This window comes from Salvia splendens, unplaced genomic scaffold (assembly GCF_004379255.2).
Source record: "Salvia splendens isolate huo1 unplaced genomic scaffold, SspV2 ctg1174, whole genome shotgun sequence".
Lineage (NCBI taxonomy): Eukaryota > Viridiplantae > Streptophyta > Magnoliopsida > Lamiales > Lamiaceae > Salvia > Salvia splendens.
This window is the reverse complement of record NW_024598727.1, coordinates 1-14,385: the sequence shown is the minus strand read 5'-3', so window position 1 is coordinate 14,385 and position 14,385 is coordinate 1. Positions and strand designations below refer to the sequence as shown.

Here is a 14,385-nt window from a genome sequence, read left to right as displayed (position 1 = left end):
TCACAATAAAGCTAAAAATGAGCTATGGAAAAAACTAAGGGATTAATTAACTAAGTGTTAATTATCCCACATCGGGGATGATAAACTTCTTTGATGAAGTATTTAATAAGATGAATTATTATGTGTAATAATTATCGTGGAACAAGACGGGTGACAAAGCCCACATGCACGCACACGCGCGCCGCGAGTTGCGCACCGTGACCCGTGCACCGGGTGCCGGGTGTCGTGTGCCTTGTGCCTTGGCAATTGGTCTTTGGGTGGTCTTTGGGTTGTTCTTTGGAGCTGGTCGTTGAGCGTGGTTCAAGCCCTGTTTATTCTTTTTAGACCACCCCAAACTCCACGCTATCCCCGACGGGTCTGGTCCACGTCATGTTCCCGCTAGACCCCGACACATAACGGTAGACAAAAGGTCCCCGCTTGACCCCGACGCATAATGGGAGATAAAAGGTCCTCGATGGACCCCGACGGTCCATGGTGTATCCCGTCGTGTAGCATGTCCAGGTGCGTCGTGTCTCTTCAGCTCTCAATGGCTAGTGCACCAGTCAATGACCCCCGGCGGTTACAGTCAAGTCTTCATGGCACACATAATGGTTGTTGACTCCATCAATACCCCTGCGGGTGGACTTGGCCTATAAATAGACATGCATCCATTGCATTCACGATAGAACATACACAAGCATTCTTGCATACACGCTCTCTCCCTCTCTGCATAATCTTCCCATCAAAGCTCTGCCCCCGCCTTACTCCCGTTGGCCGGAGCTCTGCTGCTAGCGGTGCTGCTACTTCAGAGACAAAGCCGTTGTATCTTTGGGGACGACACGCCAAACCGAGAGCACTAGCGGGGCGTATCTCGTCTTGCGAAAAGAGGACTCCTCGACTCGGCTTACCGCTTTCCACAGCTTTTTCCGTGTAATTTTTAGTTGTTTCAGTGTAATCTTCATTGTTTTATTTTCCGTGTAATTTTCGCCCGGCAAGTTTGTATCTCATTTTCTAACACACACCTATATAATGATGTGTTGAATTACATTGTAAAATATAAAGGAATACAAAAAACCATCTTCTACTCTCAAAGCTTTTCCAATATGCATTGCCCTATGAATCTCGCCTCTCTCGATTACCATCTTTAAGAATATCCAATGCGGCTGCTGCACCTACCGCCATTGCTCTCTCCTCCTTGCCACTGTTCTCGGTGGCTGTTGTTCCGACGTGGTTGCTGCACCGACCGACTGCTTCTCTGACCGCCGTTTCTCTCTCCTCCTAGCCACTCTTCTCTGCTGCTGCTACGCCAACCGCTACCACTGCTGCTCCGCTTCTCCGACTGCAATTGATTTCGGTTCCTTCGGTGGAACCGAAAAACCTGTAGGTCTGATCCGATCGGTTCCTTGAGAAACCGAACCGACTAAGGGTTCGGTTTCGGAAAAAAGTGAGTTGGTTAACCGACAAATCGGTTCGGTCGGAACCGAACTGACCGAATCCCCAGGCCTAATGGTAAGTGCTGTATGAAAAGACAAAATGAGCTAGAAACAATGTGTCACCTTGACGTTTGACGTAGAAACATGGATACATGAAACTGATTTGTATATATGCTAAAAATTCAAATCTAACTCGATCATATATCAGATAGAAATTAGTATAATGTAAAATCATACTATTTCGTATCTTGGTGCATTGACTGGAGAGACTTTGAACTGTCCATTTATTATGTTTCCACTGAATTTAGTGTCTGTTTAAAAATAAAGACCATAAATATTAGAACTGTTTTGTATGGGATTTTCGACTTGGGGGAAATAGTCTTGGCACGAGGATTAGGATGTATGGTTTTCATGTAATTGCGTCTTTAGTCTACACTTCTTGGAAAATGGAAATAGACTAATTTATACAGTCATAAGAGCATCTCCAGTGGTCGGTGAGCGAGCGGCTCGCCGATTTTTGGCGCTCGCCGAACTATTGCAGCCGGCGAGCGCCAAATTGGCAAGAATTTCGGCGAGGGCACGCCGATTCCCGTGCGCTCGCCGATTCTCTCGCCGATCGGCTCGCCGCTATTGCAGCCTCCCGATCGGCGAGGAACCAGCGAGCCAAATTTTTTTTTTCGAAACACTATATATACGTGATTTGCACGACATTTTCGAGTGTTTGCGATGACCCTCTCGCATCGAACAATCAGAGGATCGTTAACTTGTGGGCTAAAATAGCAGCAACCTACAAGGCATTTGCCCAGAGGGGAGGCCACGCAGCGGGGAGGAGTGCCGGAAGGGGTGGGACCGAATCCGGTCTCGGGTGTCCCGATTTTCGGGCTTGTACACCAACGCCCTCCGAATGAAGTCCAGCGGCCAAACTGACGACGACTGCAGGAGGCTAGCGGAGAAAGAGTTCCCCCTGCCCGGGCTTTACAAGGACTTCACCTACTGGAACTGCTACGAGGTGCTAATGGACTCTGAGAAGTTTCGGGCAGGTGTCGACGCGGGCTGGCCGAAGAAACAGCGCCTGAACTATTCAGGTGATTACGCCGGAGGTAGCAGTGGTGATTCCCACGACCTCCCCGAAGATGCTCAGGAGACCCCGTCCCCTCCCTCATTTACTCGCCGCACTCGCCCGGTTGGTCAAAGACGGGCGCAACACCCTCGCCAGAGGTCCCAGGAGGTCCAGTCGGCATCCCCCCCTGTTGGCAGCTCGACAGCCGACCTCGTCTTCTTGGCGCGTCAACAAGCGCGGGCTCAGATGATCAAGGTCATAGATCAATGGAAGAATGCAACTGACCCCGGGGAGAAGAGTTTTTTTCACGCCGTGCTCGTGAGTATGTGACAGGATTTGAATCCCGGCGCGGCACAGGTGGGGGGCTCTGACGCAGGCTTAGATGTCGCAGGTTTGGGGGTCCCGGATAGCGGCGACGTCGGCGAGAAGTGAGGCGGCGCCAGAAGGGGTGTGCCCGTGCGTGGATTAGGATTTTTTTTAAAGTAATGTAATTTTTTTTTTACTTTTTTTTAATTAATGTATTTTTAAAAATTTAATATTATTAGAGAATTTTCCCGTATATGTGTCGTAAATTTAATTCCGTATTTTGTATGATTGTTTAATTATTTGTTTTTAGTGCTGATGATGTGGCAAGGCTATGGTTGGGCTATTGCTTGTCCAGTTGTTTGTCCAGCTGATGTGGTAGGAGGAATTTAGTGCTGCTGATGTGACATGGCTGGGCTATTGCTTGTCCGCGGACCACTGGAGATGCTCTAAATCATGAATGTTTGTAGATTGAAAATTAGTCATACTTATTTTATAAATATCTAAAGGATATAGTAGGACAAATTATCCCATTTCCGTAATGAATAGTATTATTAAAATTATATTACTGTATTAATTAGTAAGGTAGTATTTCATATCGACATAACCATTTTCCATGATCATACTTGAAATGAATATGTACATCAATTATTGTATGTTCCATCATAATCATTCATGATAGCTAAATATTAATTAATATTCACAATATTTGGAAGAAATATTCATATAGTCTTAGTTGAGTATGCACAAAGTAAAAAATATCTATACGTTAAGAAAATTCAATTGAAATAATTGTAGTATGATGTTATTGAATTCGTCATTGAAATAATTGTACAAAAATATGAAAAAAAGTTGTTACCTCTGGAATTTGAATCTAGGGACTACATTTATCAATCAAGAAGAACATTCACAATAAATCTGATCAGTGATATGGTTGAAATTTTATTTATTTAATGTAAAACGTTACTACATTAATTACAGTGAAATTAACAAACTACATTTTACTTTTAAAAAAAATGTTTGGAGTATTAATATTAGAATCAGCGGCGGATCTAGGCGGGGTCGGGCGGGGTCGGCCGACCCCACCGCCAGCCGTGGAGAATCGCCGGGAGACGCCCTCCATCGCCCGCCGACCCCATAGTCTCCGCACCTTCGACCCCATCCTCAACACCCATCCGACGACGGCCTGCTTCTTGCTGTGAACTGGAGTTTAATTTCCTATTAATTTTTTATTAGTTGGGCATTATAAACTGGATCATCTTATTTTATTACTGATTAAGTTATAGCCTAACCCATTTTTCACCTTGTATTTTAACAGAAATTCCAACATTAATTCAAGGTTTCATAATAATTGAAGTTGAACAAAAACGCTGTATAAGTTTCAAGTTTCAACACTAATATTGATAACCTTTAACTCACTTTTCTATAATGAGACTATTATTATTTTCATTCTTTTCACTTTGGGGGTTTCGGTTTGCAAGATTGTATTCGTGATTAAATTTAGTGTGTTTGGTTCAAGAGATTCAATCTCACAACTCAATCCTGGATGAATAATCATGGAATAATTAGTTTTAGCTAACCTCATATGACTAAAATAATCTCGCAACTCGATCCTATATTATATCTTGGTACTATTTTATCTTGGAAACCAAACACCACCGTTGTGGACTAATCAATAATTATTATAATCTGTATTCCATATTTTGTTCTCTTATTCATAATTTTTTTTCTCTAATTTAATTACTTTTGCTTTTGATTATTCATTTTATTATACTCCCTCCGTCTCCTAAAAATAGAAACTTTTGAAACGGCATGATAGTCTTAATGCAAAATTGATAAAGTAAGAAAAGATAAAAAGAAAAGTGTGTTAAAAATTCTTAATATAAAAAGTTATATTTTTAGGGGACGTAGGAAGTAGTAATATTTATCCTATAGACCACATTAATAAGTGATATATGAAAAGATTGAATATATCTCGACTATTAGTAATTTTGTTAAATCTATTCAAACTATCGCGAATAATTTTTAATGAAATAATTTCAAGTCATTTTGTTGGAGTCAACTTTCGTGTACAATATAACATAGTTTTATTTAAAATTTAATATTTTTATTAATAAAATAATATTTAAATATTATATTACTGTCTTGTTTGATCCGACCCCACGAATATGAATTCCTGGATCCGCCATTGATTAGGCTTATGGGAATCTTGTTCAGAAAAATCATCACATCGAACAATCATAAATTATTGACATTGTCGTTGTTACAGTTTTAAATTTCCGATTCCTATTCCTACTATACTGTTTTTCTTAGGATCGATGTTTCTATGTATTATTTGAACTAGGTCAAACATATACGCTGTGGTATTAGGAAAAATGGGTGGCTAACTTCCAGAACTAAACCAATATCAATATGTATTTTTTAATGTTTGATAAATTCTCGCCGTTTCAGTAGTTCTAGATGCAATGAATTAAATATTTTAGTAAGCATAGATGCGTTCGACTGGACATAAAGTGGTGGTGAAATTTTCTGATTAATCATATACTATATATTACACAATATTTACAAAATACCCACCTATAGTAGAACAACGTTCGAGTTTATAACATCTATGTTCAAGTCGAAGATTGCTTGATAACATGATTTGTAACTTTAGTTTGTAATAGTTGTCTCGAGCTATAGTACAATTAAAGTGGTATTGTCAATTTTCATTTCAAAGGTAAACGTACTAAAGTCTAAAATAATGTGCAAATGTAAAAAATAAAATAAAATTTATTTGTGAACCAGTCAAATTATTTTCGAATCTTGATTTTTTGATGATATCAATCCTGCAACTTGTGCTCTACATAATACAGAACAAATGAGAAAGCCAAGTTCATGCTATATTCTAAAATACACAATATACATGCGTACACATATTTTTTCATTTTATTAATATGTATTATCTCCAACAATCAAAGTAGCGTAATTAGGTAATATCTTAATATTAGGTTTGGAATTCAAATTTTATATCTCAATCACATAAATACATAAACTAGAATATTCGTATGTTGTCTATAATTTATTTAATGCTGAAGGTTAGTTTAGATAAACAAAACATAATACTACTATTTAACTTGAAAAATCAAAATCGCATGTGATATCGATGTCAACATAATTAATGGAATCACACTAGCAATCTAGCTATGACCGACTTGGGGATTTTTCCTAGCTAGCTCATGCACTGGCGGTCGATTTATTCACATTATTATAAAATAATACTCCCTCCGTCCCGCACTACTCGCACTTATTTTCTTTTTGGGCGTCCCAAGTTACTTGTACTCTTTCCATTTTTAGTAAAAAATTTCACCTACAGCCTCATTTTTTACTTTCCTATACACTCATTCCTTAATCTCCGTGCCGAAAAGGAAAGGAGCGAGTAGCCCGAGACGGAGGGAGTATAAAATAGTCATGCGACATAAATTTCATGTAAACGAAAATGAAATAGTCTTGCGACATAATTAGAGTTTCGCATTCGAATTTGTTCATCACATGTATACGAAAGTGTTATAGCATTAAATAATATTTGTTAAATTAAGTTTGGAGCTGATGACTAAAAATAATGGAGGGGTGTGAATTTTGGGTTGGATATCAATTTCAAAATATTTTTAAATAAAATCAAATATACTATAAGAATTATACTGTCCTTAATTTTATTTCTATATTTTAGTGATGGTACAACAATAGTACTCCTACTTTGGAATGGTGTGATATAGAACTTAGTTAGAAGGTAAGATCCTTCTATTATTCGTACAGAGCCTTTGTCCTAGCTGCAAGGAGCTTAGACATTATTGTATGAGGTGTCGAGTTCGAGTTCTCTTGACCTCAGTTGTAATTTCCTCCTTCATATAGTATATATGAAGTTAAATTTAAAAAAATCCTTCTATTATTCGCCTAACTTTTCCAAGTGGAAAATGGAAATTAAACTTGGAGTTTCCCTAATGTCACTGCACGTTGGCAGTATGTTGAATTAGTAGCACCAAACTGGATATTGATGTTATTTGATTTTGATCTAATAGAAAACACTGTCTCGTTTAAAAATTAACACTGCTTCCTATGGAAATATAAAACCAAAATAGTGTTGATGGTGATTTCATTAGAAATTAAAGACCGTTTCCATCGACCATCGTCCATAATAAAAAAAATCAGGACCAATGATGCGACAAGTCAACATTCGTGACTTGACCAAATTAAATATTGTATATACGCCCACACATCTCACTACACAAACTTGTCTATCTCTATATTATTATTATTATCTATATTGCTGAGAATGTTCCTTTTTCTATCAAGTACGAAGTGGTTTCACACAGAAAGTTCAAGCAAAAGAAAATGGTGATTGATTAATTGCTAGCTACTACATATACACGTATGATATGTGGAAAATAAAGTAGTAGTAAAAGTTTCCGGTGGTATTATCCATGATGGAAGAGGAAAACGTGAGCAACACAATCTCAGAGGAAGAGGAAGAGGAAGACGATGAAGATGCCCAGCTTCCGGGTTTCCGGTTTCACCCCACAGACGAAGAGCTAGTTGGTTTCTATCTGCGACGCAAGGTCGAAAAGCGGCCCATCCGCCTCGACCTCATCAACCAAGTCGACATCTACAAATTCGACCCATGGGATCTTCCAAGTATATATGTTAGATTAATTTCATATGATAATACGTAGTCGTTTTGGTTATAATAATATAACAGATACGATGATAATTAGCCACAGGGGGGAGAGAGTGCTACTTCTTCTGCAGAAGAGGGAAGAAATACAAGAACAGCATGAGGCCAAACAGGGTGGGTCGATCAGGGTTCTGGAAGGCCACAGGGATCGACCGCCCCATCTACTCCTCCGACCGCGACTGCATTGGTCTAAAGAAGTCCCTCGTCTACTACCGCGGCTCAGCCGGCAAGGGCACCAAGACCGACTGGATGATGCACGAGTTCCGCCTCCCCGCCACCACCCAACAGGAACCAGTAAGCCCACTCATGACTAATCTATATATCTCTTGTTTGGTTTCATTTTTCTTATAAGCTTGGTCGTGACAATATATATCTTGGTCTGCCTGCCAAAATTAGATTAACCATCTCATCCTTACTGCCATGATAAATTTAATTCTAGATAAATATTATTGTAACAATATAATATGTTACTACTATTAACAAACTGACTGTCACCAACTAATATATGTTAATTTGGTTTTTGTATATGCAGGAAGTGTGGACTCTATGCCGAATACTGAAGCGAAGCGCCTCCAACAGGAAGTACGTGCCCGACTGGAAGGATATGGCGGCAGCGAAGAGAGTGACAACTGTAGCCGCGAGCGAGGATCAGCACGGGCGGAGCTACATCAGCTTCACAGCTCCGCTTGTGAAGAAGCAAGAAGTATCAACTGAAACCAGTGTGGAGAATCTTCAGCAGCAGCAGCAATCTTCTTCGAGCTATAGCATGTACGGTGACATCAATGAGTTTTTGAAACACGCGGATTGGGAAGATCTTCGATCCATGGTCGATTGCGCTGGCTGCTGCTGTTGCTGTTGCTCCTACTCCTACTAATCCTTACTGTTTATGAGTTGATTATCATCTACTAGTATATAACTAGATTGGAATATTTAAGAAGGAAGTGGCAGAGAGAGACACCATGTATAGGAAGTAATAGTTTTGTCAAAGCAGGTTTGCTGTTACATATTACTACTACATGCTTTTCAGACTTCAGTTATGTATCTCACTCTAGCATATCCTACAGATCAGGTTTTCATGTTTAACATTATTATGTGTTCTAATTTAATTAACTCACGGAATATAAAGAAAAATGAAATGAACAAATTAAAAAGGAATGTGAGCAACTTGTATTTCAAAGCACAATAGCATATGCAATTTCTTAAACGCAGAAATTTGGGCATTAAACACATGATATGTTCATTTCTTTTCATCTCTTATTTCTCTTTTTCATTCTTTCTATGAAGTATTTATATATTAACAAACATTGTTGAATTTTTAGTTCAATTATGCAAATTTTAACAGTGATTTCTAAGTAAAATGGTGAGCTCAAATATATTTAAACCCATGATAGGGTCCTGTTTACGTTGACATCTTAAATTAATACTATGTCAATAATCTACGTTATAGATATTAACACGAAAACATTTGTATTTCAATTAAATGTAGTTGATATACGTACACATATATATCAACTACATTTAGTTGACATACAAATGTCTTCACGTTGACGTCCATACGTAAGTTGTTGACATAGTTGTCAGTTATCAATTTAAGATATCAACTAATCATATCCCGCGCACGAATATTCTTATATTTTGTTTATAGTGTTTTTTAATCATTTTTTCTTTTTATATATTTTATATTTATACTAAATACGTTGTAAAATTTAAACACTAAGAAAACAATTATGGATATCATTTCTAAAATAAGATGGTCAACTCAAAAATATTTATCCTTAATATTTTCACTTTTGTAGTTAATCATTAAATATAATTGATGGTTTCATCAATATTTAACCAGGATATATATTTCTATACAATTTGAAATATATTTGAGCTGAACATTGTATTTTAGAAATGATAATCACAATTAGTATTTTTATAATTGAATTTAACAATGATTTCTAGTACTGTATAAATGTAAAATAATACTACTTTCTTCGTCCCATAAATGATTACACACTTGGATAATGGCACGAGATTTTATAAGATGTTTTGTGTGTTGAGTGGAGAGAAAAAATAGTATATTTATATTAATGTGAGAGAGAATTTTAATTTTTTTTAAATGAAATGTAGTAACATTTTTTATAAGACAAACTAAAAAAAAGTGTGACATCTATTATAGAACGGATGAAGTAGTATAAAAAATGAAATAAAAAATAAGAGAAAAAAAGAGCATAACATGCAAAATGAATACTCTCTCCGTCCATGAATAAGAGTCCTGCCATTTCCTTCGTCCCTTAATAAGAGTCTTATTTTACTTTTACCATAATGGTAAATAGACCCAACACCCACCAACTTATTCACCTCACATTTCAATATAAAACTAATATAGATGAGTGAGACTCATATTCCATTAATTTATTCAACTCGTTTTTCTTTACATTTTCTTAAAACTTGTATCATAACTAAATAGGACTCTTATTACATAACGAGGTATATGTCTTTCGTGTAAAAGCTTTCTGATTAAAGCACGCCAGGGGATTCAATCCCATATCATGGATGCGGTAACTCCACGTGTCACATCAATGGATAATAATTAATATTATTATTATTATTATTATTATTATTATTATTTAAGTCTCATCTTTTACTAACTCACTTCACTCACATTTTATTATAAAACTAATACAAAAAAGTGGATCTCATATTCCACTAACTTTTTCAATTCACTATTCTTTACATTTCTTAAACACGTGCCTATAATAAAGAGTGACTCCTATTATAGGATGGAGGGAGTACTTAATTTATCTTCAGGACTTTGATTACTTATTTAGGAATGTATTTAAATGCAAATAAATATGGTACAAACGGCAAACTATGATCTGGACCGTTAAAAATGTCAACAAGTGACAAAATAGTAGCAACATAAATGTCAACACAGTGTCAACGGTTGATGCTGTGTTGATATTGTGTTGACACTGTTTTGACATTTTCTATTGCTACTATTTTGTCATTTATTCATATTTTATAAGGGTCTAGATCATAGTTTGAAGTTTGTACAATATGAGTTTGCATTTTATCATTACCCTACTTATTTAATTATAAATCAATGAATCAGATTATTTCTCGACAGAATTTTAACAAATAAACATATATACATCTGAAATTCAATCTAAGGCCTTTAGCTTGGGAAGTATTTCCCCGTCCCACCGCATGTGATTGATTTTCGTTTGACACGGGATTAAAGAAAATTATATTTGTTGTGTTAAGTTGGAGATAATAAAACAGGAGAGATGATAAACTAGGAGTGACAAAGATATTTTCTTTCAGCTAAAATGAAAATTAATTACTTGTAATGGGACAAAAAAAAGGAAATCAATTACTACCTCAGTCCCACTTTAAGTGTCACATTTTGCTATTTCTGTCTGTCCCACAATAAGAGTCACATTTCACTTTTTCCATAAATGATAAGTAGACCCCACATTCCACCAACCAATTCTACTAACATTTATTATAAAACTAATATATATAAGTGAGACTCATAGCCCACTAACTTATTCAACTCACTTTTATTTACATTTTTTAAAACTCGTGCCCACATTAAATGTGACACTTAAGAGCATCAGCAGTGGCGGACGTCACCGCGGAATTCCCACCGGCGTGAGGGAATTCCGTGACGGACGTCCGGCATTGTGCGTGGCATGCACAGATACGGAATTCTGTCGAGGAATTCGCAGTTCCGCAGCGTTCCGCGGAATTCCGCGGGGAATTCCGTGAGGACGTCCGCCATGGCGTTGACTCCCACGGACGTCCGCGTGGAATTCCCATTTATTGAATTAAATGTTTTCTTTTATTTCTATAAATACATCCCGTTGAACTACATTTCATTCGCACCACTTGTATTAACAAGTTTCTCTCTCTATAAATTTCTTTTATATATCTGTAATGGCCGGTAGTGGTAGTGGTAGTGGTAGTGATGGACATTATGAACACATGATGCGACTGATTCACGCACGTGTGCGGGAGGCCGCAGAGAGGGAGGAACAAGCGGCCTCGGCGCCCGCGGTTGCCTCGACCCATCCATCGTCGCACTATAGTACCCGAGACCACCTCGCTGCCCACCATAGGTTGTACGCGGATTACTTTGCACCGGAGCCACGGTTTGGGGAGAACCTATTCCGGCGACGGTTTATTGATGCATCGTTCGCTCTTTCTGCATATTGTGGGCGCTTTGGAGCGTCGATACAGGTATTTCAGGGTGGCGGGAGGATGGCGGCTGGTAAACCCGGCCACACGCCGATTCAGAAGTGCACTGCCGCAATCAGGCAAGGCTGGCATACGGAGGCGCGACCGATATGTTCGACGAAGTACCTCCACATCGGCGAGACGACTGCCGAGAGTGCCTGAAGTATTTTTGTCAGGGCGTTAGGGAGATATTCGGGGATAGGTATCTTCGGAAGCCTACCCCCAAAGATTGTCAGGCTTTGCTGGTTATGCACGAGAATCAACACGGGTTTCTGGGGATATTAGGCAGCATAGATTGTATGCACTGGGAATGGAAGAACTGCCCCACTGCCTGTAAAGGGATGTACACTACTGGTGTCAGGCCAAGAATCCCACGATGATCATTGAGGCGGTAGCTTGACTACCGGTTGTGGATTTGGCATGCCTATTTTGGAGTAGCCGGATCCGAACACGACATCAACGTCCTCCAGTGGTCGCCCTTTTCAACGACCAGTGCATGGGCGTCCGTCCGGCCGTCAACTTCGTCGCCAACGGCAACAACACACATGGGCTATTATTTGGCGGATGGGATATACCCTATGTTGCCCCGTCTTTGTGAAGACAATCAGATGCCCAGCAATGAAAAGAAGATATATTTTGCGGGTCGCCAGGAGGCAGCGCGCAAAGGATGTGAGTGGGCATTTGGTGTGCTCTAGGCTCGATGGGCGGCAGTGAAGGGTCCAACACGGTTGTGGTACATTGACAACATCGCCGACATCATGTACGCATGTATTATCATGCACAACATGATTGTCGAAGATGAAGGTCCAGCACTGACTGATTGGGCCAATGAGGATGCTGATGCTGATGCTGCGGGTCTAAGCCACGGCGTGGCCACTAGCAATGTACGCATGAGGATACCCCATGACGAAGTCGATAGAGTCCTTGCATTTGCCGACATGCGCAAAAACAAGCTCATGTTCGACTCCATAAAGATATTATTGAAGAAGTATGGCAGCGGAGGGTCGTCGTTGATGTAGTTTTAAATTATTGAAATATATATTTTTTAATTTGGTGAAATGTACTTTTCCTTTTTTAATGGATTTTTTCCTATTTGTGTCGAAATTTTAATTCCGTTAATTGTTTAATTCCGGAAATTGTTTAATTTGTGAATTTGTGAATTTTTTTTATTGTGGGAAGTCCGTCGGGAATTCCGCGGGGATTCCGCCACTGTGCAGTGGGAAGTCCGTATGATATGGCAGGAGGTGTTTTTGGGAATTCCGCCGGGAGCTCCGCGCCACTGCTGATGCTCTAATGTGAGACGTAGATAGTACTTGCAATGAGATGGAGGAAGTACATAATGTTTCCAAAAACTTTATCCATGATTTTAAAATGTGGATGACACACATTTTTCAAATTTTACCGTGAAGAGATAGAGAAAAAGTGATTAAACAATTGTCAGTAGAAAATTCTATTGAGACTCATTTTACTAAAAAAATTAATAAATATATTAAGATTAATTTGTTTGGAGGAACCAATAAGAAAACAAAGACTATTATTTTTTGGGGGTAGTGTTTTAATATGAAATTTCATATATACGGTCCAATGAATTAAGAGTGTAACGGTTGTTTTTATGATTAATAATCATTTTAGCATGATAAAATTAAAATGAAGTGCAATATATATTTTTTAGGAAGTGTGCTAGAGAGTTGTTCAATGCTTCCATTCCATATTTCCAGGGTTGAAGAGCTCAACTTTATGCCTTATTTCCCTCCTATTTCCTCTCCCTTCACCATTTCTAACTTCTCTTTGTTCTTCTGACTCCGGAATCTCATCAATTCTTGGACACGGTCGCCATACTGGTATGTCATTTTCTACAATCCGCCATTCCTCTCTAATTTAATTATCATTTGGCCTGAGTTGTTTATAGCGTGACCTAAATCAGATATGTTCCTTTGTTTATAACGTGGACACAATGTTGAAAATTTCACACAAGATAGTTTCCACTTTAATTTCGATAGTTGATGTTGCTTTAATAATGGATAAATCTTATGTCATGGTAGAATTGCAACAACATCGATCAGTAATTTCAGTTTGTTTGATAGATGCATAAAAGATGTTGGATTGAATCTTCAAGCATGGAACTTGATCATTGCTAATTGCTTGATAAATTAATATCATTATCGACCATTTTGCATTTAATGTGTTTAGAATGTAAAAGTTCTGATCGTTTTGATTGATGATACTATTTAGATGTTTTATGGCTCAAGTAAGAATCATTTGAGCAAACGAATCACTCACCAGCTATTTCATGTTACAGTTTATCTATTTCGTGTTACAGTATTAATACTTTCCTTTCTCGATTGTGAACTCGTGATTTGTTTTCAATGAAAAATTAGGCAAACTTTATGAGTTTCAGGATCATTAATCTCCATGCGTGGACCTTCTTCATTCCTTATTTATAACCAAATACAATTGGCATAATTTGTGTGTACAGATGGCCAAATTTGCTGGATTATATGCTTTTTCGTGTTCTCATCCCTTGTCAGAGTATATGAAGCCAGTCCTAATCCTGGTGATTCTGACCATTATATAAGTAAAGCTCGTCCCTTGCTTTTGGTTTGGCATTGAAGATAATTAGTTGTTTGCATTAAGCAACTTCCGAGTCAACTTACTATATTTTGTTCAAATCA

At 38.2% G+C, this 14,385-nt stretch overlaps 1 protein-coding gene across 2 annotated transcripts; it reads left to right on the top strand.

Moving 5' to 3' along the window:
* The first annotated feature begins 7,079 nt into the window (after positions 1-7,079).
* Positions 7,080-8,569, top strand: LOC121788895 (transcription factor JUNGBRUNNEN 1-like). Of its 2 annotated transcripts, none has more exons than XM_042187490.1 (3): positions 7,080-7,446; positions 7,533-7,780; positions 8,019-8,569. In XM_042187490.1, exons 1-3 carry the CDS (start codon positions 7,236-7,238, stop codon positions 8,358-8,360), a joined length of 801 nt encoding a protein of 266 aa, XP_042043424.1. In that variant the 5' UTR covers positions 7,080-7,235; the 3' UTR covers positions 8,361-8,569. The 2 variants fall into 2 exon arrangements, with proteins under 2 accessions (XP_042043424.1, XP_042043423.1); XM_042187489.1 differs by having other exon boundaries at positions 7,527-7,780.
* Positions 8,570-14,385: the final 5,816 nt, after the last annotated feature.

Bases quoted from the DNA above. Each gene is read 5' to 3' on its own strand.
- LOC121788895 (XM_042187489.1), top strand. From the start codon at position 7,236: ATGATGGAAGAGGAAAACGTGAGCAACACAATCTCAGAGGAAGAGGAA. The intron at 7,447-7,526 runs GTATATATGTTA...GATGATAATTAG, and splicing joins CGACCCATGGGATCTTCCAA to CCACAGGGGGGAGAGAGTGC. The intron at 7,781-8,018 runs GTAAGCCCACTC...TTGTATATGCAG, and splicing joins CCACCACCCAACAGGAACCA to GAAGTGTGGACTCTATGCCG.